The 27,011-nt window shown below is 39.8% G+C and overlaps 1 protein-coding gene across 4 annotated transcripts; it reads left to right on the top strand.

The window, feature by feature from the left end:
- Window positions 1-5,139: 5,139 nt before the first annotated feature.
- sp2 (sp2 transcription factor) lies at window positions 5,140-26,254 on the top strand. 4 transcript variants are annotated; one of them, XM_024260692.2, is made up of 8 exons: window positions 5,140-5,288; window positions 10,632-10,708; window positions 15,941-16,693; window positions 17,935-18,153; window positions 18,490-18,778; window positions 20,950-21,127; window positions 21,443-21,636; window positions 22,721-26,254. In XM_024260692.2, exons 1-8 carry the CDS (start codon window positions 5,177-5,179, stop codon window positions 22,819-22,821), a joined length of 1,923 nt encoding a protein of 640 aa, XP_024116460.1. In that variant the 5' UTR covers window positions 5,140-5,176; the 3' UTR covers window positions 22,822-26,254. The 4 variants fall into 4 exon arrangements, with proteins under 4 accessions (XP_024116460.1, XP_024116461.1, XP_036066612.1 ...); XM_024260693.2 differs by having other exon boundaries at window positions 15,944-16,693; XM_036210719.1 differs by lacking the exon at window positions 5,140-5,288 and adding an exon at window positions 5,302-5,593.
- The last annotated feature ends 757 nt before the right edge of the window (window positions 26,255-27,011 follow it).

The raw sequence follows: 27,011 nt of genomic DNA on the forward strand, positions 1-27,011 counted from the left end.
AACTGAACTGAGTGTTTTCATCATTGACTGTACGTGTGAACTGGACTGAGTGTTTTTATCATCGACTGTACATGTGAACTGGACTGAGTGTTTTTTGTATCATTGACTGTACATGTGAACTGGACTGGGTGTTTTTTTTGTATCATTGACTGTACATGTGAACTGGACTGAGTGTTTTTTTTGTATCATTGACTGTACGTGTGAACTGAACTGAGTGTTTCCATCATTGACTGTACGTGTGAACTGGACTGAGTGATGTCTTCCACAGAAACGGTTGATTCTCAGCCAGACGTCGTCAGTAAGCGGTGATCGGTCCTAGTTGGTCTGAGTTTCTATGGCAACCATTCTCATCAATCAGAAGTGAGCTGGTTTGAAGGCCACACCCCTCCCACTTAAAAAATGACAACATAAAATCTGTCATTAAGCAACTTTAATCAAAGCTTCTGATTGGTCAGTTTATAACTTGGGTTGTGTCTGAATTTCCCCCCAAACTACTAAAGAACTATATAGTGCGGGACTATTTATGGATTTTAGAGGTAATTCGGACACGATGTTTACCACTTTTCTTTAGTTTTTCTTAACACCAGAAATGACGTCATCAATTTCACAAAGAAAAAATTGAATAAATATGAACATTTCACAACGTTTATTAATGACTCTACTGTGTTCTGATGGTAAAAATGTGCAATATTTAAACGTGTTTAAATATTACATTTAAACACGTTTTTTTGTTAGAAATTGTTTGACCGCAATGCATTGTGGTCTATATTCCATGATCAAGAGCGCATCGATGAACGCTAGGTTTTTGGCAAAGACTTCTAGGAAGTTTCGAGTGCACTTGATTTTGGAATTGGTAGATTCAGAGAACAGTAGAAAACGGCGAACTGTATAGTGATTAGGGGGAATTTGGACACAACTTTCAACTACAGAAAAAATGTGTAAAAAAAAAAGAGATGTTAAAAAGATTTTGGAGCACCAACTTTTTCTGATAAATATTTCTTTATTGGAATTTTGGCTGGAAACAACAGGTGCTGTTTTGAACACCAAGGGGGAGGAGTCAAAATAATCAATCCAGTTTTCAGATACAGTCAATGGTTTTCACGCTGGTTCTCACCGGTTTTCTGTGTTTAAACAAAACCAAATGAAGATGTGAACGTTTTCCTCACCCTGTTAAACTCACGTTTCTGGAGCCTCAAAGTTCTGCTTCTGAAGCCCCACAGGCTGGAACCGCTTTAAGCCAGTTTTTCTGATGCAGTGGATTCACACGTGTCATGAATAAGACTCACAGGACCACCGGGTTCAGTTCATGGACCTCCTGAATAATGTCCTTTGAGAGGCGCTTGATCTAGATCCATGACATGCAGGAGGACAATGACAGCAGAATCTACAGAAATATCAAAGCAGATGCAGAGAGGAAGAAGTGCACGTTGAGTCTGTGAGGAGATTTTGATGCTCATTCAAACCCAACGGTGACCTGGAGCGACCTGTAAGGAAGGGAGGAGCTAAATGGATCTACGTCGAACGTGGGAGGCAGGTAAGGTCAAACAGAAGGCTGTCAGGTGTTTCTGGAATCATGGGAGTTACTGAGTCTTCACGTGACTTTATCATCCATGCTCACCTTTAGATGAATCAATACTAAAGCAGAGCGAGGGGACAGGTGGAGGTGTTCATCTGAGGGGTTCAGGTGATTTGAGGACCTCCAGCATGACAGACTATCTATCTATCCATCCATCCAATCAACCATCCATCCATTCATTTAATTCAGCATATCCTCAAAGTATTTTTTTTGTTAATAAATACTCAAAGTTTTGTGAATTTACTGAGTTTGGAATGAATATCTGACTAAAATAAAAGGACAAAAATAGTATTAAAGTGACATTATGGATGAAGAAGTGTCTGTTCTGATTCTATTCTGCAGAATGGAGGATGTGTGGATAAACGTTTCTATCTTATTTGACCTTTTAGCTACCAGTGATTTATCTACAAGTCCATTTGATCCTAAACATGAAATATTCCACTTACTTTCTTTATAAAGCAAAACAAAAATGGTGGAAAATGTGCAGCAAACAGAGAAAGCTGCCCAGCAGGACTGCAGCAGTGACATGCTTTCTGTGGTTCAGCCTGTGGAGACGCTTCTCCGTGTCTGAGGGGGATTCTGCCTTTTCTGTCGTCAGCTATTCCCTTTGAAATGTTTGAGGCTGAAAACTCTCCAGCTGCTTTGCCGAGCTCCCGACGCTCAGTTAAATTATGCAGCTCTTTGTTTCAGCGGCTCTCCGCAGAGGTGCTTGGGGAGAAGGTGATAGATGGCGGCGTATCGGCATTTTGCACAGAACACTTGAGGTGAAGAGGTGGAACTGCTTCGGCTAAAAGCAGGACTTCAGAGCCCCCAAGACACTTAAAAACTCCTACAGAGGGGGATGACAGCAGAGAACACGATGCCCATGAGCTCAAGAGCACAGAAAACCTACTTTGAAAGTATCTGCATCGGCTGTGGACGTGAACAGAGTCATGTGGAGTGAGCTAAAGAGAGACGAGTCACCGTCGTCGGCATGTTGGCTGAAGATTTCTGGAGGGCCAACTCGGCTGAAGCCGACGACAGATGGGACTGACAGCCATGACGGGAACATTTCCTCCACAGGGTGAAAGGCCTGCTGCTTCAGAGCCGGGATCACGTCAGCACGTCTCATTGGGCGGTTTAAAAAACAACAGACGAGATTGTAAACTTTTGCCTTGAAGGTGTTTTGGGTTTTGATGATTTTTATAGAGAAATGTTGTGAATATGTCATTTTTTAAGAAAAGCAGAAAAAAATCAGAGAAGACTTGAAAATAGAAATATTTTTCTTTTAAAGCACATGTCAAAGTAAAGGCCCGGGGGCCGGATCCGGCCCTCCAGGTAGTTCGGTCCGGCCCTTCAGATAATTTTATTTTATTAATATTAATGGCCCAATGTTATATTGTGCTTATTTCTAAGTTGTATAATTTCGACAAAATTTATTTTTATGGAGAGTAAAATATTGAAAGTTATTTAAGGTTTAAGTTGATTTATTCTGGAATAATATTCCTGCCTTTTTATTATTCATAATTATGTTAAAAAGTTACAGCTTTAAATTTTAAAAAAAAATGTCATTCTGATAGCTTTTTGGACTAGTTTGGCATTTATTAAGATGTTTTAGGCTGTTTTGGGGTTTAGCTAATGTTTCAGGGATAAGCTAGCTGTTTTGGCTAATTTAGGCTTTTTCAGTTTTTTAAAACTGTTTGTAATTTAGCTAATATTTCAGCTACAGGCTAGCTATTTTGGATAATTTAGGCCTTTTTAGGCTATTTTGGAGTTTAGCTATTTCATTTACAAACTAGCTGTTTTCATTTACGTTTTTTATTTTATTTTTTAGGCTTTTCCACTCTAGCTGTTTTGGCTAATTTAGGCTTTTTAAAAAGTTTTTAGACTATTCTGTTGTTTAGCTAATATTTCAGCCACATACTAGCTATTTTGACAAATTTGGGCTTTTTTCATATTTTTTTTTAGACTATTTCGTAATTTAGCTAATTACAGCTACATGCTTGCTATTTTGGCTGATTTAGGCATTTTTTCGGCTACTTGGGAGTTCAGCTAATATTTCAGCTACATGCTAACAGTTTTTGCTCATTTGCGTATTTAGGCTATCCAGCTGTTTTAGCTAATTTTGGCTTTTTTCAGTTTTTTAGGCTACTTTGAAATTTGCTATTTTTCAATTACATGCTAGCTATTTTGGCTAACCTAACCTATCTTTGTTTGTTTGGGGTTTTTTTTGGGTTTTTTTAGGCTAATTCTTCATTTAGCTAATATTTTAGCTGTCTATCAACTTCAGCATTTTAAACTATTAGCATCAGTGTTTTCAGCTATCTGCTTCAGTGTTTTTATTTATCATTTTCAGCTTCGTCAGATATCAGCTCTAGCATCTTCAGCGGTCAAATTCAGTGTACAGCATTCACGCTAGCATTATTGCAGGTAATGCTATATACCTAGTTCATAAATATGTCTAAAATGTAGATTTTTAAAGTTTTAAAAATGTAGTTTTAGAGTGTTGTATAAATGTTTATCCTGTTCCTAAGGTGTGTTTTGGATTTCGCCCCCCTGTGTGATTGAGTTTGACACCCCTGTTTTAAAGTGTTTCATGAGAAAGTCAAGGGGCTGCAATTATTAACAGTTTCAGGTTATTTTCTCACTGACCTTAACCCAACAGGAGCCACAAAGTCTGACTTCACCCTTTAGAAAAATAAGACACGATTTTGTGTTAGGATAAAAATGAATTAACTTGTTTTTTTCCATAACTAAAACATAAAGAGAAACACCATTTTTTATTAAATATTTTAAAACTTGACATCAGTTTTTATGACTTCCATTCAAAATAAAAGACAGCCAGTGTCACATGGATCCTCTCACCTTGCCTCTGGTGTGCGGTTGCGGCCATTAGTGTGTGAATGTGTTCGTGAATGGGTTAAAAGGACTTCAAGTCAAACCTATAGAACAAAATAATCCTACATGATATTAAAAATGGGGACAGATGTGACAGAAAAACAAATCAATAAAAAACAAGGATTAAAAAAACATAAAAGTTCATACAGAGGGGTGGTAGCTGATCTGACAATCTAAAACCATGATTGCATGTGTTTGCTAAGTGAGCAGTTGTGGATGTGCGTGCTTCCTTCTTATTGATTTTCTTTTAAACAAAATGCTGTAGTAAGGCTTGTGATGCACAAATGTGTTTAAGCATTCACGCTTTTGAAAATGTTTTGGTAGTTATACTGTTAGAATGCCCCTCCTGTGACTTTGAGGCCTCGGGTTCCTGTGCAAAATCCCTGTTAGAGTGATTTTTTTTCTCTTCTTTAATTTTAAAATACTCCAAAGCCAGGAGATGAGAGGCTTCTTTAGTTGCAGAGTACAGTTGTCCGTCTCTTCTTGCTTGGACTGCCCCTCAAAACCCATATTGGCCGCTAAAAACGTCAGTAAATACCTGTTCTCGCTGTTAATAGGGCGCTTACAAGCTTGCGGTTTATTCCATAAGCTCCGCCCTCCTCAGAGCAATCTCCTTATGTCATTGGCGGAAGCTTTATCCATCCAAAGCTGTAAAACTGTCTCGCTTCATGATTGGTTTGATTCTGTGGCAATCACACCCTTCCTTGAAGCTGATTGGTCAACATGGACGTCACTCAATCCGCCATTGTCCGTGGATTGGTGCAGCCGTGCGGGCGTATTCTCCTCGGTGGGCTCGGTCTTGGAGGCTCACGGAGAGCGAATGTCGTCATGAGCGGTGGGTAGGAATTAAAACGTTGATGTTTATATTGCATTCTACTTCGTAAAACAATGTATTTTGTGCCGAGAGATGAGCGCTGCACATATTCGTGCGCGTGTACGTGTGTTGCCGGAGAGCTCCGATGTTCGAGTTCACCAAAATAAGCGATGCACTTCCGGAAAAGGGCTGCCTTTTTTCTCTAACGTTATCAAAGAGTTTGACTTGCTAGCTGCTCACTAGCTAGCTGTCTTTTCCCCCACTTGTTTCCCCCCAAAACTAGTCCCGCACCCCCATCATTTACCAGCATTATAATCAGCAAACAGGTGATTTTATTTTCAAGTTTGGGCAGAATTGAGCCGCGCTGATGGCGAAATCTGGTTCCCTGGTTTGTGGTCAGCTGCTTAGCTAGCTGGGTTGCTAGCGTTAGCGGTTTGCTTACAACTTAACACAGTTTGGGTTAGTGGTGATGGCGCAGGGAGACTGGATTCTGGTGAAAGTGGCGGTTATTCCGGATCTACAGAGTCCGAAAACGCATCACGGTTAACGTGGAAAACGTGTGAAAAGTTCCAGTCATTTAGATGTATTTAGACTGTTTTGGGAGACAGAACAACAGTTCCTGCTTGTTTTGTTATCCAAACTCTTCAAATATCATCATTTTATGTCACTAGTAAAGTTGTCAGATAGTTGTTTTGGGATGTTTTATTTTATATTTCTTTCCCTTCTCCACGTCAGAGTTTCTGAACCTCATGATTTGTCAAACTAACATGCTTCCAAAACAATCTTCTGTTCAGCCACTCTTTCTATCTGGATCTATTTTTATCAAGGCAGAGGTGGGTTTGTGTTGTCCACAGAAGAGCCTTTAAACATAAACATGCAGATCTTTTGGAGATGGGGGGTAACTGTGATCAATCACACCTTCCCCAGTATCTCCAGTTTTCACCCCTGTAGGAAGCAGGTTAGAGCTCATGCGCCTGGATTACAGCTGGGATTTATTTTCTAAATGCTCCAATTATTATTGGCAATAAAGAACTGCTGAAACTAGCGTAAAACTTCCCAAAACGGGGTATACAGATTCATTTTTACGATTGTGTTTGCCGAGCCGATTCATTGTCGATATTGGTTCATTTTGAACAATCCGATTCGCTGACCTAAAATGGATCCAGCACATCTTTAGGTCCATTCCTCCATGTAGATCTACTGTAGAGCAGAGATGTTTCGGTCCATTCCTCCACACAGATCTCCTCTACAACAGGGATGTTTCGGTCCATTCCTCCATGTAGATCTCCTCTAGAGCATTAATGTTTTGGTCCATTCCTCCATGCAGATCTTCTCTAGAGCTGTGATGTTGTGGTCCATTTCTCCATCAGATCTCCTCTAGAGCTCTGATGTTTTGGTCCATTCCTCCATGCAGATCTCCTCTAGAGCAGTGATGTTTTGGTCCATTCCTCCATCAGATCTCCTCTAGAGCAGTGATGTTTTGGTCCATTCCTCCTGTAGATCTCCTCTAGAGCAGTGATGTTTTGGTCCATTCTTCCATGCAGATCTCCTCTAGAGCTCTGATGTTTTGGTCCATTCCTCCTGTAGATCTCCTCTAGAGCAGGGATGTTTTGGGGCTGTTGCTGGACAACACAGACTTTCAACTCTCTCTAAAGATTTTCTATGGGATCTGGAGACTAGCTAGACCACTTCAGGACCTTGAAATGCTTCTTATGAAGCCGTTCCTTCATTACCCGGACAGTGTGTTAAGGATGGTTGCCATGGTGACAGACCCAGCGATGTTTCATGTTCTATGCTGTAAGGAGATTTTCACTCAGACTCTGACGATACATGGTTCCATTCATTCTTTCCTTTACACGGATCAATCGTCCTGAAAAAAAGCACCAAAGCATGATGCTTTCACCCTCATGCTGGAACATATGGTGTTCTTCTTTCTCCTCCTAACAGTAGAGTTCTTAGCAGAAAGTTCTATTGTGGTTTCATCTGACCATCTCCAATCCTCTCCTGGATCATCCAGATGCTCTCTAGCAAGCTTTAGACGGCCTGCACATGTTTTGGCTCTAGCAGGGGGACACGTCTGCCTCTGCAGGGTTTGAGTCCCTGCATAGCAGCGTAGTGTGTTACTGATGACAGCCTTTGTTCCTTTGGTCCCAGCTCTCCGCAGATCATTCACTAGATCGTCCCGTGTGGTTCTGGGGTTTTTGTGGTCATTCTGGCTCCACAGGGTCAGATCTTCCCCAGATGGAGGGAGATTCTCTGTGGTCTTGTTTGTCTTCTGTTTCCTAATCATTGATTTCTTCACACCAAGCTGCTTCCCTATTGCAGTCAGTCTTCAGGCTGGTGCAGGTCAATGATTTAGTTTCTGGTGTCCTTCGACAGCTCTTTGGTGGAGTTTGGAGTGTTTGAGGTTGTGGACAGTTGTCTTTTATATAGATAACAGTTCAAACAGGTGCCATTCATACAGGTAACAAGTGGAGGACAGAGATTAATTCATAATTGTCTAAGTTGATTCACTTTGATTGGATTAACAACTTGCCTCAGACAGATCGATCTGATTGGATTGAATCATTTAATCGTTACACACCTATTACATCAACAGTTCTATAAGTCTGCTAATAAATGTTAGCAGAAAGCTATATTTTAGGTGTAAATATTTTTATTTTTATTTTTGAATCACTACTTCTGCCTCATTTTATCCTAAAGCGACTCCTTGTTTTCCGAACTTAGAGGTTCAACTTTCCTCTTAGTGCGTTTCTGGACTCTTTCAGGGGCTTTTGTTGATTGTTCTGTCATGCTTTGTGGATTATTTATGTTTTAATGGTGTGTTCAGTTGAACAAGTAAAGGACTGTGTTGCCACGTGAAACTCTGAAGGATTCTGGTCTCAGGAGGAGCGCAGTTCCCCTCACGATGTATTTCTGAACTTCTCTGACGTGAAGTGAGTCTGAGTCATACCAAACTCGGAGCGGCATCACAACCCAAAACAATAACCTGCTTAAAAATAGCTTTAAATAAACACACGGAATTCATTCATGACTTTGCCTCTGAACTGAAATGTCAAGGAGAAAAACGTGAAATTTCCGGTTTTCTGAGTCCTGATGTTTGCAACGATTTCTCCTTTTTCTGCAGCTTTTAGCTTCATTCATGAACAGAAGTCGTCATTCTGTCACGCCGTTTCAAACCCGTTCAGATCTGGATGTTACCTGGAGCAGTTCATCCTCCCTCTTCCTTTCTTTTGAAGCTCTGGAAAGCTTTTGCTGTGAGACAGTTTCACGTCTGACAGAAAAACACTCGGTTGGCTCGTGGACTGCAGCTCCGCAACCGAGGATGGACTAAATGTTCAAACCAGAAGAACGATCAAGCCTTAAATATAACCATAACCATAATATGAATCCAGATGTCACACCAAATGTCTTTATGAGATATAGGACATAAAGCGAGAAATAATTGAATCTTTTTTTAGCAGGAGTTTTTGTAGCTGAAAAAGTGACATTAAGCTCCTTTGTATCCTTGTGTTCATACATATTGAAGAAAGTGCTGCAGCTGAATTAGTACAAACGAAAGCAGATCTAAATCCAAAATGAAACGATAGCAACATAAACATTCATTTCACATAAAAAGAATAAGAAAATGCATTCAAGGTCGGCAGAGGCCGTACCTGAAGGCCTTTCATCTCGAGTTTTTTTAGTTTTTAGGCTTTTTTGTAGTTAGGCTAATATTTACATACTTGGTGTTTTAGCTAATTTAGTTTTTTTCATTTTTTTTCTATTTAATAATTTAGCTAATATTTCAGCTACATACTAGCTCTATTTGCTAGTTTTTTTTTTATTATAAGTTTTTAGGCTATTTATACTCTAGCTGTTTTGGCTAATTTAGACTTTTTTAGGCTATTTGGGAGTTTAGCTAATAATTCAGCTACATGCGAGCTGTTTTTGTTCTTTTAATTTTTTTATTAGTTTTTAGGCTATTTACACTCTAGCTGTTTTGGCTAATTTAGACTTTTTTAGGCTATTTGGGAGTTTAGCTAATAATTCAGCTACATGCTAGCTGTTTTTGCTCTTTTTATTTTATTTTTTTATTCGTTTTTAGGCTATTTACACTCTAGCTGTTTTGGCTAATTTAGGCTTTTTTCAGTTTGTTAGACTATTTTGTAATTTAGCTAATATTTCAGCTACATGGTAGCTGTTTTTGCTCATTTAGGTTTTTTTTTAGTAGAGTTTAGGCTATTTACACTCTTTCACGATTTTTCAGTTTTTTAGGCTAATTTGAAGTTTAGATATTTTTTCAGCCACATGCTAGCTTTTTTTTCTAAGTTAAGTTTTTTATTTTACAATTTTTTTTATTTTTTCCGGCTAATTTGGCATTTAGATAATATTTTAGCTGGCTATCAGCTTTAGTGTTTTCAGCTATTAACTTCAGCATTTTCAACTATAAGTTTCAGCATCTTCAGCTATCAGCACTAGCATCTTTAGTGGGCAAATTCAGCTTCCAGCATTCACACTAGCATTATCGCAGGTTATAATATATATCTAGTTCATAATTATGTTAAAAAGTTACAGTTTTAACGGTTTAAAAATGTAGTTTTAAAGTGTTTGATAAATGTTTATGCTTTTTGACCACAACCTAAGGTCTGTTTTGGATTTTGTCCCTCTGTGCGATTGAGTTTGACACCCCTGATTTATGCTGACGAATCCGTTCAAATGTTTTTAAATGTGATGTCTTTATTCTTGGTTGGTTCAAACTTGCAGCCTCTTCCGTTTCACCCGCTTTTCCCAACATCACACTTTATGTTAAAAGCTGTTTGGAATAGAAACCTTTGAATAATTAACAGACACTAATGTCAGCTGGTGCGTGGAATGGACAGTGCTGTTTTGTTTTAAAGGAAGACTCATTGGTTGTAAATTGCATTCATCACATTTGTAAACAGCTGCTTAACCCTTTAACACCTGAGGCTTCATCGGTGATGCTTAAGCACAAAGTTTGACATACGTTAACTTTTCAAGTGTTAGCATGATCATTCCAGTAGATGGTGAAGGAGAAAAGCGGCGGTTTCCGCCGCTTTTCTCCTTCACCATCTACTGGAATGATCATGTAAACGCATGAATAGTTACAGTAAATCAAAGAACATAAACACTGGAGCTCTGGTTTTAAAGGGTTAAAGGAACAGTTTGGAATCCTTTTTTTTTTTTTATAATAGACTGATTTGATCAACATATTGGTTGAATACTTCCTTATTTTCCTGAAGTTGTCTACTGAACGAGAGAAAGTTTCTCTGACAGATTCCTCTTCCAAAAGTAGTTTTTGGAGTTGAGAATAAAACTTTTATTAAAAACGCTGCCAGACTTCATTCATTTTTTCCCCCTCAGATAAAGAAGGAAGTATGGCCACCACTGTTGCTGTCAGCCCCAGTGAATACCTCCAGCCCTCCACTGCTTCTACACAAGTGAGTAACGATCCATTCATCTCAGTATTTGGGAGTAAACTAGATTTTTGTCAGAAAGACTCTTTTTCTGATTATACAGTCTTTCACAAAAGCTTCCACATGAGTCAGACACTTTAACAAACCTACAATTTACTTTATTTCACATTTTTTTAGTTTATTACATTTGTAATTAACATTATTTCTGCTTTTTTGTCACATTTTGTTGACACAAAAGTTTTTCCATTAGCAGAATGTGGAAACTTATTACCATCTACTGATTTATTGGTAGTATTTATTTATTTATTTTTATCTCCTTTTAATGATCGTTTACATCTCTGTGAGTTGGTTTTGCTCACACTAGAAAAGGACTCCTCAGGATCTCCTCATCCTTCTGGACCTTTTTCACATCCTTGATCTTCATTATGTCTTAGTCGGATGGATACGGGCGTCTGCAGTTTTAAAAAGAGATAAAACCTGTACACGGGTCAGGTGACCCGCAGGACATGTCAAGAACCCGTTGAGAAAATGTTTGCAGTTTTTTCCCTAACATGCATGCTGTTGGCGACAGGTCGTACTCATCATGTAAGGGGGAAGAAAGTGAGACGTAGGCGCGTTGTACAGATTTTTTATTTTTTCAAGTGCAGCCGATGAGCTCAAAGCCCCGCCCCCATCTAAAATTAGGAGCAGCTCAGCAACAAAACTCAAAAATCGCAAATGAAACTGAAAACAGAGAACTAAAAGAAAAGAATGAAAAAGGAAAGTTGAAAGTACAAATAAATGTTTAATTTTTTAATTGGTAAAACAGTTTTAGTTTTTTATTTTTCAAGTTTCAAATTTACTTTTTTGTTTTTTGATTTCAGTATTTGTCAAAATGTTTGATTTTCTGTTTCAAATTTTCAATAATTCCTTCAAGTTTTCAACGTGTATTTTTGAGTTTGAAACTGCTTTCAGTTTTTCACTTCTTTGTTGTTTCAAATTTACAATCTGTTTTTTTTTTGTTCACTTTAAGCAGATCCTGATTTGACCCCATATAGGGGTCCCAAAACTCACCATTCAGTATATAAAATATACTTCAAAGCATAAATATACACTGACATCAAAACACCTTTGAACACAGCCAAAATGCTAAAACGTGTCATTTCTGATTACATTTACATGTTTTGAGACAAAATCTACAAAAACTGTAGAAAAAATTCTTGAAAATAGTTTTGAAAATTACAAACCTATATGGAGTACCCCTAAAAGGCAAATTTCGTCTCGTCCCCCCAATGTCCAAATTAAATCTTAAATAAAACGGTTAAAGTTAAAATTAAAATTATTTTTTGATCTTAATTGATTTAATGAAGCTGTGGGAACATTTAAATATTTTAAATAATAATTTTAAATAATCATGTGCAGGTGACGCACTGCCCTGTCTGCTTCTCCTGGTGATTTTTGACACCTTTGGCTTGCCATACTGCGTGCCCCAGTTACAGACGGAGCAGCGGCTTTCTCCTGTGCGGGACAGCTGCTGATCCTCACTGGGAGATTCTCTGAACCCAGAGATGGGGACGTGTAGAGATGCTTTTATTCAGCTTAAAGTCTTAAAAGTCTTGAATTCATGAATTTGGAAATAATACCTTTTTAAAGCCTTTAAAAACTGTTTGAAACTTCTCCATTCCACATTCCTCCTAAAACGTGTCATCATCATCATCATTTCAGCCCGTCACGCCACTGCTGGCGGGTAGCCTCCAAACTTCACCATTTTTGGCGATCTTGCGCCACATCCATCCAGGCCCTTCCAGCTCTCTTCTCAACATCATCTCTCCATCGCTGCTTTGGTCTCCCCCTCGCTCTTTTTCCATCTCTTGGACTCCATTCCACTACTTTCCTGGCCCACTTATTGGTCTCCATCCTGGCAAGATGCCCCGCCCACCTACTTTTTGACTTTAGTTGACAAAAATGTTTAATTTTATTATTTTTACCCATAACTTTTTGGATCAAATAATGTAAATATTGAGAACCTTAATTTTACCGATACGCTGCCCAACACTAAAAAAAAGAGAAAAAAAAGGAAAAAGAAGCGCGATAAAGGATTGCAACACAGACCGCAAACGACAAGGCAAGAAGCTGCAGTTTTGATCATGGGGAAGTGTAATCTAAAATAATGTTCTCGACTCAGCTGATGCTAGCCAGCTCTCTGCTAGTGCCTCTGCACTGACTTTTTTTGTTTTTTAAATTAAAACAGGCTGAGAAATTTGACCTAATGTTTGATTCAAAAGTCTTAACTTACACTAGTAGGAACCCTGCTCCCGATACCCCTGTGACAATGGTACATTCCATTTTCATGGCGTCTCTAGAGGCGGCCTGAACAGAACTATAACCTATAACTAGAACCCAAAAACCTGCAGAACCTGGACGGGTCAGCCTCCACATGAGCTCATGTGACAGAGGCTTTAGGTATCAACACTTTTCCCTGATCACAGCTGATTAAGTCCGGCCTCTATTTAAATCTACACTAGTATAGTATAATTAAATCACATTCTCTCCTGTTCATCATTTCCTTTGTACTTTTAGAAAACATCACTGTTGATTATTAGGTGGAGGACTTCATACTTTGTCCCTAAATGTCTCATTAAGTCCTAGGATTTCTTCCCTTCACAACTTTCCTTCAACTTATAGCTAGAAATGGGATTTCTCCGACTCTGACGGTTCCTCATTGTTCTTCAATAGCTCCAGTATTTTCTCCTCAGGTTCAAAGTGTGAATTTCCTCCTTCATCTCGCTCTCCCTTCACATAAACATCACTTTGTCAGCGTACCTCCACCTCTGCTCCACAGATGTGGCTCCACTCGCTGCAGCAGCACTGCAGTGCTGGTTAACGCTCCGGTCACATCCTGCCGCTATTGACTGTTACGCTTTTCTCTGTGGAGAACCACAGAACCAGCTGTTAGATGATACTGGTCCAGAGTTTGGCTGCAGAACTGCATCCACACAGATCTTAATGCTCAGCATCCACGCTGAGTTCTGAGGTTTCTCTGGGTTCACACTGAGAGGATCATTAACAGGGAGAACTGAAGAGAATACGACCAAACATGTTAGTTTTTGTTTTATTCAGCTAACAATATCATGGAAATGTGTCCGTGCAAACATTTGGGATTCATTTATCAAAAATAGATGCTAAATTTTGACTGTTTGAGAATAGAAACGTGTTTATTTTACCTGAGTCAAATATGGCCTCAAAAAAATGTTTTGTTTTTTATTTTGAGCATTTTAGTGTCAGTTTTTCATTCTGTCTGATTTTCCTTTTTCTAACTTGAGTTTTATTTTGTTATTGTTGCTGATTTAAGTCAGAAAACTGTTTAGAAATCGATAAGATCAATTCTATCTATTCAGTTCTGATCAATTCTATTTTTCTTTGTTTCTTTAAGTAAAATATTTTTGCTGACTGTGTGCATTCAATCAGAAATCCTGTGAGCTCCTCCTTTTTAAATTTGCATCATCCAATATAGATTATTCAAATTGATGAATGAACTTTTCTTTGTAGTAGTATTTTATTTCAAGCAGAAAATAAAGCATTTAGGTCGTTTTAAATGTAAAAATACCAGTGTTAGTCCAAAAATTGTCAGCTGTCCTTTTAAAAATGCTCTTTATTACACGGACTCTTATTTTCTTTTACTAGTTTATCTGCCTTTCTTATATTTTATTATAGTGTCATACCGTGATTTTTAATTCTTGTTCCTGATTTGCTCTTTGTTTTTAGGGTGTTTTCAGACTGGACTCATTTGTTCCACTTAAAGGGGCCATAATGTGATTTTCTTAAGACTTTCAGAGTGAACTATATCCATATATACAATCATATATTACTTTTGGAACACTAAAGAACTCATTATTTATGAACTATTAGTTATTTTTTGTAAGGAAAAAACAGAGGAATAAATATTATAGTACATTTAAAAGATCAAAAAGTCATTTTTTCATGGTATAGCCCCTTTAAAGTGAACCAGAGTTCATTTCCCTGATAATACGGAACAAAGTTTCAGTCTGAATATGTGCAAACGAGCTCTGGTCCAGGACCAGGAACCGCTCTCAGACCCATCTTTGGAGGTGGTCTCGGTTCGTTTCCAATTGGACTGAACTTCGGTTCGCTCTGAGATTCTTCAGTCTGAATCCAATCCTCTCTGAGAGCGAAACAACTAAAAACGGCCACCATAGCCTCCGGTAAACACGTTAGGATTGAGGCGCTCGTGAACAAATGTAAAGGATTGATTGTTGTGTTTTCAGAAAGGAGATCATTGGTCCAGCTGATCACTTGTTAGTGTTAATTTAACACAGTTAAAAACACTCATTACTCGCTTTCCAGTGTCTCATTACAGGCACGGGCGCTGCCGTGACGTCATACTAAAGGTTAACTTTTAGCTCCTTAACAGAATTCTCTTAAAACGATGCCATGACACCACGATGATGAGACACAGCATCTCGTTAAAAGGAGGTTGGATGAATCCAGGCTCATTAAAACAACTTTTTGTGCCCATCATGTGTCACAAAGACTAATAATGCTACATTCTTCACCGTCATCTTCAGTCTAACCATCCCGCAGCGTTCCTCCACGGTACCAACGCTGCAGTACAACGTGTCGAATACAGATGTTCAAAATCCATCACAAAATAAAAAGTTTGAATACATGAACTGTCCTGGCAAACCGCTGCACCATAGCACCTCCACCTTTCTCTTTGTGTTTTGACCCGCCCCCGTAACTGTTGGCCAATGACTGAAGAGATCTGTAGTCATGTGGTTTTGTTTACCAGGGTTGGTCCGGAGCAGTCTGAATACAGACCAAAATGTTTTCAGGACTCGATCAACAAACTTTCCTCGTCTAATTAAACCTTTTGCTTTTTCTCTTTTTATTGTTCAGGACTTTGATGTCCTGATGACATTTTTAAACACTATATAAATAAAGTTTTGTTTAGTCTAATTTACTAGTTTTGTATTTTAAACAGAATTGGTTTTGGATCGTAAATTAAGAGAAGAAAATAATTTAATTTTATGATCTGAGCATCTCAGCTTCACTATACGAATCTCTTAAGTCAAAAGACTTAAAGGAAGTGTGATCCAGGTTGGTTCCAGGTTAGTTTGTAAAATAATAATAATAATCTTTGTGCTGCTGATGGAGAAGCAGCACAAAGATGGAAACCTCTGGTGTGATTCTGGTCAGAAGGAGCTAGTTGGGTTTGGTTTTGTTGCTGGTTTTCACAGATCCGTTGGTTTTTCTCAGCAGGACACCCAGCCGTCTCCTCTGGCCCTGCTGGCTGCCACCTGCAGTAAAATCGGCCCTCCTGCCGCTCAGGCCCCCGTCACCTCTCCGCCGGCGCAGCCTCAACCCCGCCGGCTCCTTCCCATAAAGCCGGCCCCCATAGCCCCGGCTCCTCCCAAAAACGTGGGCTTCCTGTCGGCCAAGGGGAATGTGATCCAGCTCCCCGCCGGCCTGGGTTCCAGCGCTCCCGGCAGCCCCATCGTCCTCACCATCCAGCAGAGCCCCTCCCGCACCACCACCTCCGGCCCGGCCAACATCCAGTACCAGGTGGTGCCGCAGATCCAGGGTCCGCAGACGATCCAGGTGATGCCCCAGGGGGGTCAGATCCAACTCATTCCAGGCACCAACCAGGCCATCATCACCGCTCCCGTGACCGTGCCGGCTCCAGCCGTCGCCTCCGCTCCGGTCACGCCGCAGAAGACGGTAGCCATCAAGCCGTCCCTGAAGGCCAAAAAGGCCGCCTCGGCGACGGTGCTGCAGCTGCCCGGCGGCCACACCCTTCCGCTCAACGTGGCCACCGGCGAGGTGGGCGTGGCGCCCATCCTCACAGAGACGCCCGCCTCCCTTCCCGTTCCCGAGAAGGGTCGGCGAGGCCGGAAGAGGAAAGTGGTTCTGCCGGCCGAGCCTCCGCCCCCCGCCCCCACGCAGGCCGCCTCCCCAACCCCAGACCAAATGGAGACCATACTGATCGAAGCCGGGGACAACATCATCCAGGTGCGTCCGCACGGTTCAAAGAAGCAGCGATGCAGATGAAGAGGAAGCTGGTCTTCACCGGGGAGGGTTCATTTGGATTTATTTGGGACTGAACCAGAACTTTTTAACAGTTCTGGTTCTTAGATAGAGCTTAAAAATGAAAAAAGCACGCCAATTACTAAAATGAACGAGCATTTTAGCGCTCATCTTTTTCAGAGTTTGTTATTCTGATCCATCAGCCCAGCTAGCAAAGCCGGGTGGGCCTCATTTGGTTTAAAAGTGGGCAGAAAATGTGGACCAGACCTGTGTTTGCCCACATTGGCTTAAGTGGGAAATCAGTGGGTTAGCCCGCTACGCTAGCCAGCCGCCCGGTGGACAGGAGCGCTCGTTAGCTTGCTATAGAGGAGCTTGCTAGCATGTTGGAGCTGAGCTTGCTAGCTCTCTACAGCGGAGCTCCCTAGTTTGATACAGCAGAGTTCGCTAGCTCAATACAGTGGAACTCCCTAGCATGCTACAGTGGAGCTCGTTAGCTTGGTACAGAAGCGCTCAGTAGCACGCTTCGCCGTTCACAGATGGCTGGCTAGCGTAGTGGGCTAACCCACTGAATCCCCTCCTAAACCAATGTGGGCAAACAGGTGAGACCACCACAAAAACTGGACAAACCCATTTTGGACCCATTTTTAACCATTGGACCCACTTGGTCATGCTGGCTGGTAGGTCTCTGATTTATAGGGATGTTACTAACAATTATTTTAGACGATTTTCAACGATTATTGTTTACTCAAGGTGACGTATCGCATCAGCAGACTCACGTACACACCTCTAGTTTCAGCTGCAGCTCCAGTTTCTTTCAGTCGTTCAGAGACATTTTCTAGATAAACCACAGTCTCTGCAGCAAACAGGAAGGAAGCTGAAAACAGAGTGGGCGGGGCCAAGCTCTGAGACAACAAACAGTGTTTAGAGATGTTCTGGACATACGTTAGAGCAGAGCCCGTCGATTAGGTTTAGAAAATCAGTGAAAATAGTCTCACTGCTCCAGATGTATAGATGCAGATCTTCCTCTTAATTCAGACGTTAAATTAGCACTTCAGGATGTCGAGGAACAAATGACAGACTATGAGACTTCAGGTGAACCAGAGGAAGCCACAAAAACCTCAGAGAGAGACAGATGGTCGAGGTTCATCAGCATCTCATGCCGTCTGCTTTTCAGAGAAAGGGTTTCTAGGTAAAAACCAAAAGTATCTCTCTGGACGTGTTTGCAGGCGGGGAACAACCTGCTGATCGTCCAGAGTCCCGGTCAGCCGGCCGTGGTGCAGCAGGTGCAGCTGGTCCAGCCCAAAGCAGACTCGCAGTTGGTCCAGATCCCCCAGCAGGCCTTGAAGGTGGTGCAAGCTGCGTCGGCCACGCTGCCCCCCGTCCCACAAAGACAGCCGGTCTCCCCAAGCCTGCAGGGGTCGCCGACAGAGCCGACACCCACACAGGTATCCAGTCAGAGCTCACGTCCATCTGCCTCTTCATCCTCTACCTCTGAGGGCCACAGGTGTTTACTAAACCATCATGGATGATGCAAATATTCATATGGAATTTTCTGGAACAAATATCCGAATATTTTGTTGCTTAATTATCGTAAATTTGACTCAATTTGTTTCCTTAAAAAACATTTACCATTTTATAAAGTTTACAGGTTTTTCTAGAGTTTGATGCAGATTTATGACTTGTATTAAAGACATTTTGTTAAAAAATGCTGTAAGAACAGTTTCAAATATACATTTTAGAAAAATGAAGATTTTATATTTTTATTTTTTATTTTCCCTCAGATCATCTTCAAAACAGCGACGGGCGAGTGGCAGTCCGTCCAGCTGCAGGACTCTGTTTCCACGGCGACCACCCCAGCCAGCTCCGTGGCCCCAGCCGTCACGTCCCCGTCAACCGGCACCAAGAAGCCGGGAGGGAAAAAGGAGAGGACTCTGGCCAAAATCGCCCCGGCAGGAGGAATGATCACCTTCAACGCGTCGCAGCTCCCGTCGGCGGCGCAGGCGGTCCAGACCATCAGCATCAACGGGGTCCAAGTTCAGGGGGTTCCTGTCACCATCACCAACACGGGAGGTGAGCGCCGACGGATGCCGGTCCGTTCAGGGCCGCTCTGACTCACCGCTGCACACGAGTGTTTGGTTAAAGCTCAGAGTTTGGAGCAAAGATGAAACCGTGAAGCTTCACAGAGGACCGAAACTAACCGGTACCAAGGTTTATTTATGATATTTGTTGTTTTTTCCCTACTTTTCTTTTTACAATATGGCGGTGTAATTGATCCAACAGGTGTGTGTTAGCAGTACACACCTGGAGCACGTGACTAACGTGTTGATCATCAAAGAAAGAATAATTAATAAAAATAAGGAAAAGTGAATATGGATACCAGCACCGTAAAAAACAATCATCAGATAATATTAACAGGCTCAAAGTTCATATTGAGCCTCAATATTAATTAATTATCTGACACAAAATTAGATAAAATGCAGCGTTGTGAATTTTTATTTCTACATTTATTGCTCTTTGAAGTGAGAAGGCGATTTGATATTCTCTTCTTTTACGTTCTTAACTGGAGCTTTGTTTATTTGTTATATATAAAATGTACATAATTACAGTCATTTATTGATCATTTTACTTTAATGTTGGAAAGGACGTTAAATGCACATATTGTGTTTTAGATTGTTCAAAAAAAGGTTTTGAAGAAAATACAAATATTAAGGCTGTGAATGTTGATACGTTAAGACGCGATTAAAGGAACATAATTAACGCGTTAATAACGGCGTCCTGCTGTGCAGCTGTGAGATCAGCGTAATAAAACTAAAGTCTAAAATAATCAAAAACTTTTTACATTCTGTGATTGAGATTTTATTGAATTAACAAGATAATCTGGCATTTATTTGTAGTTTTTGGACAAAACCGATCTCCTATTTTAATAAATAAGGTGGAGAACGAACGTCAATCTGTCGGCTGTAATGCAGCAGTGCACGCTTTATGGGGGGCGGAGCCTAACGGAGCTGTCCGCTATTAGAAATCCAACAACAACAATCCATTATTTTATTTTGGAATGTGGACCAACAGGAATATTCCAGAATAACAAGCACCAGCATTGTCTACAAATAGTGGAAACTCCGCGATTCCGAAAGTCCCGCCCACCGACGTCGCGGGGGGTGAGCAGTTTAGAATGGACAGACACGCCCCCACCTGTGAGCAGCCAACCTGAAATCCAGATGGATCAAAATTCTTCCCAAAAAAACTGTTTATTATTTCTCACAAGCACAATGAAGACAATTTATGAGAGAGAAAAAAAGCTGAAAAAAAACAGAATTCCAGGAGAAATATAAAACAGACAGAAGTGCTCTTAGGAGAGAAATTCTTATTTTCTGGGCTGCCTGGTGTGACTTTAGCCTGGATCTTTTTGTATTTTCATTCAAAAACATGTTGATTAGTTTGTTTACTTGATTTTATTCTTGTTATTTTCATAAAATTATAACTAAAACTTTCATTCTATGTTATAAAAACAGTTTGTGGAGTTTCCACAGCAAAGTAAATTCAATTTTTCCTGATGGAATTTTCATTTTTTGCATGATTTTATGTCTAGTGTGTGAATACAACATGGAAAAACGACAAATAAAGGTAGTGTCACATAGGAGAGGTTGTGCTGATTAAAATGATCAAAATAAGGAAGCAGATAGTCTTTCAAATTCAAAATACAGAAAATACTAATATAGAGAAAAACTGAGTTTTAGACCCTTAAAGGGTTAAAAAAAAAATGTAAATTCACAATTTTGCGTTTGATTTCATATTATGATTATTTGCAGGAAAATACTGTAACTAAAAAAAAAAGGTGATTAATCGTGATTTACTTTCTCCAGGTTTGCGATTAATTAGTTTTTTTTTTTTATCGATTCCCAGCCCTAATTCAAACGTTTTGTTTCCTGAATCTTTCTGCCAGCTGACACTTTGCTAAATTAAAAAATATTTGCAGGATTTTACTTTTCTGGACATTAACAGTTTTAGCTTTATGGTTATGTTTGCAGAAAAACTCTATTTTTAGCTTAGAAACTTTGTCCCAAACATTGAGTTAAGAAGACATTCATAAACGAGACGTTTTGACCGGCCGTTACCCGTTATGAAAGCTCCGCCCACCGACGCCGTTTGTCCCCCAACCCGCCGAGGGCCGCGACTGAGGATTTACCTGCTGCAGCGTCACCTGTTCACCTGGATCTCATGCTGGTTTCTGCTCCCGTCAGGCCAGCAGCACCTGACGGTCCAGACCATGCAGGGCGGGGGGCTGCAGCTGGCGCCCTCCCAGGGTCAGTCCGCCATCCAGGTGGACCAGACCTTCACGCTGGAGCTGCCCAGTCAGCCGGGGGAGAAGAAGCGGCGCATGGCCTGCACCTGCCCCAACTGCAAAGACGCGGACAAAAGGTGAGTCTGCGCAGACGAGGAAGCTGCAGCAGAACCTCCATCTTTGGTTTAAACCGATTCCTGTTTGTTGTCATTTATGCTCCTAAAACAGTTTGATGGTTTCTGATTCTCTTTCATCTGCAGCTTGAGTCTCCACAGCTCATGAAAGGAGCATCGATGTTTTCGTTCTGCCCTTTTTAACCAAAAATGCGTCTATTTTATATCCTCCTTTCCTAAAAGTCTTTAGCGCCTCAGCAGCACATGATTAAATCATCATTCAGTTTTAAACGTGATCCTTATTGTCAGATGTCAGAGTTTCCGTGCTTTCCTCTGCAGGCCCGGGGAGGTGGGCAAGAGGAGGCACATCTGTCACGTTCCCGGCTGCGAGAAGACGTTTAGGAAAACCTCGCTGCTCCGAGCTCACGTGCGCTTGCACACGGGGGAGAGGCCCTTCGTCTGCAACTGGGTTTACTGCGGGAAGCGCTTCACGCGCAGCGACGAGCTGCAGAGGCACGCCAGGACGCACACAGGTGTGTACAAACGCACAAACGTTGTGTTTATTTAGGTCAGTGTAGCGACCAGCGCGTTTAAAATGTTTTCAGCAGAAAAAGACCTCCCAGCTCCGTCCAGCCGGACGTTACATTACTTACAATAATGGTTTGTATCTGAACTGTAGTTTATTTTAATGGATAAAACGTTGAAATATTAGGAGAAAAAATAAGTTTTATTCAAATATTTTCTTTTTGTTTACTTTGGACAAAAGAAAACAATAGTTCTCAGAAATAGGTCACTCTGAAAAATAACATTAAAGCTAAAAGTGACATTTCTTCTTATAAATGAAGTTTACTTTGGTGAACCTTCAATCTTTTCCTTACGTACTACTGCTGTTAACACTGCTGTGCAGCAGAAATAATATCTGCTCAAATCTGTGACATTTGCTTCCAATGGTGGCACAAAGATCCCTCCATATCTTGTGTTACATTTTTGTTAATCAATAATCAAAGTCACTCCGATCTTCTTTGGATCTGTTTCCAAAGCGTTTCACTGCTCTTTTATTTATGATGAATCTGTCGTGTTTTAGGTCATAGTTTCTGCAGAGTGGCAAGAAATTCAAAAATTCCCCTCTGAGTTGTTGGCGTGGAGACACCCCACACCCTCTTCCTGTCACCTGAGAGCTCTGTGTTTACACTGTCATGCTAGCTTACGCCCCCCCACAAGCTAACATTAGCAGTGCAACATAAATGGCGTCCGGTATCGTTTCTATCCAGCCGAGGAGTTCTGATCCGGATTCCAGCTCCAGGGAGGAGGAAAACAAAGACGTTCATGGATCTATTTGTCTGTGGATGCATCAGATCGAAGCTTGGCGTGTTTTCTACATCTAAATATGATCTTTTCAATCAACATTTTTCGTCCTGATTCACAACGATTTGAGTAAATAAATACTCAGAAATGAAAATTTGATCTTAATTATCTTATTTATGTCCTCCATCACCAGAGAAATGCCACAAGAACATGTTAAGAGCACAGTTTTCATCTTTAAACGTCAGCGTTCAGCCTGACCCCCATGCAGGTTCTGCCGGTTCTGGTTCTCACCTTGACTGTTGTCGTCCTCAGGAGACAAGCGCTTCGAGTGCAGCCAGTGTCAGAAACGCTTCATGAGGAGCGACCACCTGACCAAGCATTACAAGACTCACATAAACACCAAGAACCTGTGAGCAGACCAGCTTCCACTGGGACAGAACTGTGTTACAGGGAGGAGGAGCGGAGGGGGCGGAGTCTGTGTGACAAACTCCTATGGAAGCCCCCGTCTCCCCTCTGCTCCTCCAGGACGCTGCTGTGGTGTACAGACAACGGATCCGGCGAAGCTCTTCATCCTTGGTTTCCTTCAGGTTTTCATGACTGCGTTTATGTTAATGAGGGGGCGTGGCTTCACATGCTGAACTCTGCTTTTTTTATTTTTTATTTATGATCTTCTGCAAAGGAGGAACTGAAAAACGGAGGCATCAGCACTCCAGACTTTTCCCAAACTGGTTTGTTTTAGAGGAAAAGATGAAAACTATAAAGAAGCAAAAACAACATTAAAAAGTTGATCTCATCATTTTGCATTTATGAATGAATTTAGAATAGATGCATTAAAGGAAGAGTCACAGGACGGAATTTGACCAACTTTTGCACATTAATATCCACCTAGAAACGACACAGTCATTTGCAAAAACAAAAACAGGGTTTTATTGTCAGTTTGTTCTTAGAAAAAAGCTCAAAGATTGGCTTTGAGGGTTCTGATGGGGCGGGCTCCAGCTCTCCGAAAGAGATCAACCAAAGCTGGCAGACGGTAAACATGCAGATTCAGATGATCTAAAAGTAGATCAGATGACGACGACAATGAGTAGCTTAAGGATCAGAATCAGACTTTTGTTAGCGGTTGTGGAGCTGAAACTCAGATGAACTCACAGTTTTACTCCTTTCATTTTTAAGTGTTTTAAGACCGATTATGGAGATGTGATCGGAGAAAAAGAAATTATGTGAACATTTACATCAGTTCTGATTCTGGGAGGTGCAGTCAAACAGAATGAACTACTGTGATCATATAATGTGATGTCCAGGCATGTGGATGCCAGGTCTATGGAGCTACGATGGGACCAATATTCTTTGAAACCCAAATAAAACAACTTGAAAAAATTATTGGTGTTTGACCCAAAAAAATTTTAAAATGTCAGGAATTTTTTGCTATTCTAAAATAAACGTAATTTTTTTAGCCTCAAATGTTAGGGTTTTTTTAAATATAAAAACAAAATGTCAATTTCAAACTTAGTTTTCTGTTTCAAATCTTTTTTTTTCACTTTTTTTCCGGTTTTGAATCTAAAAATTTCAGTTTCAAAACTTTTGGCCCCTTTGCGGCGCGTTTGGGCGGGACTAACACGAAGAGTTAAAAGGTGGAAAAAAGATTTGAAACTGAAATAAAAAAGTTTGACATTGAAATTTTAAGTTTTGAAACCTAAAAACAGAACATTTGAAGCTGAAAATAATCAACTTTATTTTAGAATAACAAAAAATTTCAGAAATTTAATTTAATTTTTTTTTTGCCAAAGGCCAATATTTTTTTCCAGTTGTTTTACTTGGGTTTCAGATCATATTGGCCCCTACATAGCTCCATACAGGTCTGAAGAGGTTAAAGGTCAGAATAAGACTTTTTTTTTTTTTTTTAGCAGTTTTGGAGTTTAAAACGAGATTAACTCCTTTCATTTTAAGTCAAAATGTTGTTTTAAAACCAAGACCTTTAATGGAAACATGATTTGTGAAGAAAAAACAAAAACCTCTCACTCATCAGTTCCTAAAAAGCTTCATGTTGAGTTGAATTCTGGGAAATGTAGGTTTTAATGATCCCGTTTAACATTTTACTGTGTTCTTGCTGGAGCGGTTTCACAAACCCGACAGGTACTCTTGGTGACTAACGCTGAGTAAACAAACGTTTTCAGTCTTTTGACTTGTGTTGAATGTTCATTTACTTTCAGACTGTTTGAGTGAAGCGGCTGATCTACCTTAAAACATTCTGGCTTCTTCAGAAACCCTCTTAAGGCCGTCATCAACGAAAAAGAGATAAAGCAGAAAATTTATGAGGAAACAAATAAATATTTATGCTTCAAAAAGTCATAATTTTACAAGGAAAAAGTCTCTGAAATAATATCTTATATTTAGCTTTTAACATTCTCAATAGACAATCGGACCTGCTAAATTCATTCATCTGCTTTTTATGGAAATTTACTTTATTTTCATGAAATACAACTTTATTTTGAAAAAAGCATGACATTTTTCCTGTAAAACTACAACTTTTTAAATCCTAAATGTACAACTTGATTCTTTTATTTGGACTTTTTCTCACATATTTTTCTTTTTCTTTTATGATGACCTTAAGACAATGTCGTAATAACATATATGTATTTATTGATGCTTTTAATTTGGAAATTATTTTTTAGACTGTATCTTGTAGAAATAAACTATTTTCCTTAAAAAAACTTAAGGAAATTAGTTTGCTTTAAATTATGTTTCCCTGCTTTTATTCTGGAAAACAGAACTGAGTTCTGGTGCATCATTTTCTTCTGGTTTAGTTGTACGTTGCCGTACATACGAGTGTACATTTTTTATGACAATCATTTCACAAAATGCAAAAAAAAAGAGGAAAATCTTTTTTCTTTCTTTTCTTGAAGCTCAGATTTGGCGTTTCCTCCTGAAAGTGTTTTTATGTGAAATCACAGACCAGCAGCTTTGTGCTGTTGTGTTCCTGCAGGTTATTGTGTATTTGTTTTATGTTTTAACATAAACCCAGCTGATCTCATCCATCCCGTTGAAGAACTGAGAAAGTTCCTCTGGTCAAACTCTCCCTTTCGGCTCTGCAGCTCCCCCTGCTGGTCCAGTTTAGTTTTTCCATCTCCTTTATTCGGTTTATTCTAGAAACTTTTGACCAAAAACACATTTTTTAAGTGCTTTGCTTCGGTTTCAGCCTAGACGGCTAATTCTCGTTGTTTATTTGGGTTAAAGACTGTCTGGAGACGTCAACGGCATCAGGACGGATAAACAGATTCATATTTATGCTTTTCTTGTTTGAAAATGTAAATAGTGTGTGTCAGGTGACACAGTGTATGTAGAATAAAAGTTAAGCTGCATAGATTTCTGGCTGGGCAGCCAGCCTCGAAGGAAAAACCGTGTACAGTTTGTAAGAAATAAAATAAATGTGACATTGTATAGCTTCATTCCTGCTTTCTATGAGGTGTCTCCACCTTTTTCTATTGAATGAAAGATGCCTTAGACAGCCACACCCAGTATTTAACAGTATTTCTCCCAGTCCAAGTGTGGGTAACATTCGTAAGTTATGTTTTAAGCTTTTAACTTCCTGATTGAAACCCGACGTTCCACAGTTTGTAAAATGATCATGTAATTAGAAATGTGGGCTGTTTTTTCATAAATGAAAGCATTTCTAATGCTTGGGTTGTGTGTAATGAATGGTTATGTTATATACTGTCATACCGCCCCCTTGTGTTCATCAGGAGAAAACCTAAAACCAGCAGCCAATTTTCTAACTGATACAAAGGTGCTAGAATATGCTTTGCTCCTTTTCTACCATTACCTCCTCAATAAAAGACTCAAACCATTTTTATGGCCTTTTCATGTTTTTTATGATGAATTTGACTAAAATTTACCTGGAAAGAAAGATTAGAGATTGTTTAACGATAGCCGTGAAGGATCAGGTGGTTAAATTGGGAGCCAAATATAAGAAAGCTATAAGAAATGTCAGTTATTTAAACTTTAGATGGTTAATAAAAAAAATAACTTCAAAAGAGCAGCAATAAGAATCAAATTTCTGTTTTCTCTGCTCCTTTTTTAAAGCTGAAAAGAAAAAGAGACGATCCTCGACAATCTATTTCAGGCTCTTCTATCTCTCCATTGTGTCTTTTCGCCTTTAAGATCAATTATAACAATCTGAATAAATATTAGATTAAACAACCATTCTAATCTATGCTGGACATTAACATCTAGTTGGTCTCATAATAATTGAAAATTGTGTGTCTGACTTTGTTTTCCTTCATTTTTAATAAGTAAAACTACAACAACAGGAAGATCTCATTTTGTGTTTTATTTTGAAAGGAACCTATACGTGCTGCTATCAAAAGTCAACAAGTCAAAGTTGTTATTTAAAGAAAAATAAAAAAAAATATGGTACATATCTGTAAGCTACATGTTATAAAAAATGGCTAAATGAACATATAAACTTTAATAAAGTATATTTTCTAAAAAAGAATAAGTGGGATTTGGCAGTCCTCGATGTGTTTTGGTTTGTAAGAAATTGGACCAAATGCCTTTTTGATGTTAAAGGTTGCAGACCTCTGGGGCCCGTTTCAAGAAGCAGGTT

The sequence above is a fragment of the Oryzias melastigma genome, unplaced genomic scaffold (assembly GCF_002922805.2).
Source record: "Oryzias melastigma strain HK-1 unplaced genomic scaffold, ASM292280v2 sc00204, whole genome shotgun sequence".
NCBI lineage: Eukaryota > Metazoa > Chordata > Actinopteri > Beloniformes > Adrianichthyidae > Oryzias > Oryzias melastigma.

Coding starts and splice junctions, on each gene's coding strand:
- sp2 (XM_024260692.2), top strand. CDS start 5,177: ATGGACGTCACTCAATCCGCCATTGTCCGTGGATTGGTGCAGCCGTGC. Junction 18,779..20,949: donor CACCATCACCAACACGGGAG/GTGAGCGCCGAC, acceptor TGCTCCCGTCAG/GCCAGCAGCACCTGACGGTC. Junction 21,637..22,720: donor GCACGCCAGGACGCACACAG/GTGTGTACAAAC, acceptor TGTCGTCCTCAG/GAGACAAGCGCTTCGAGTGC.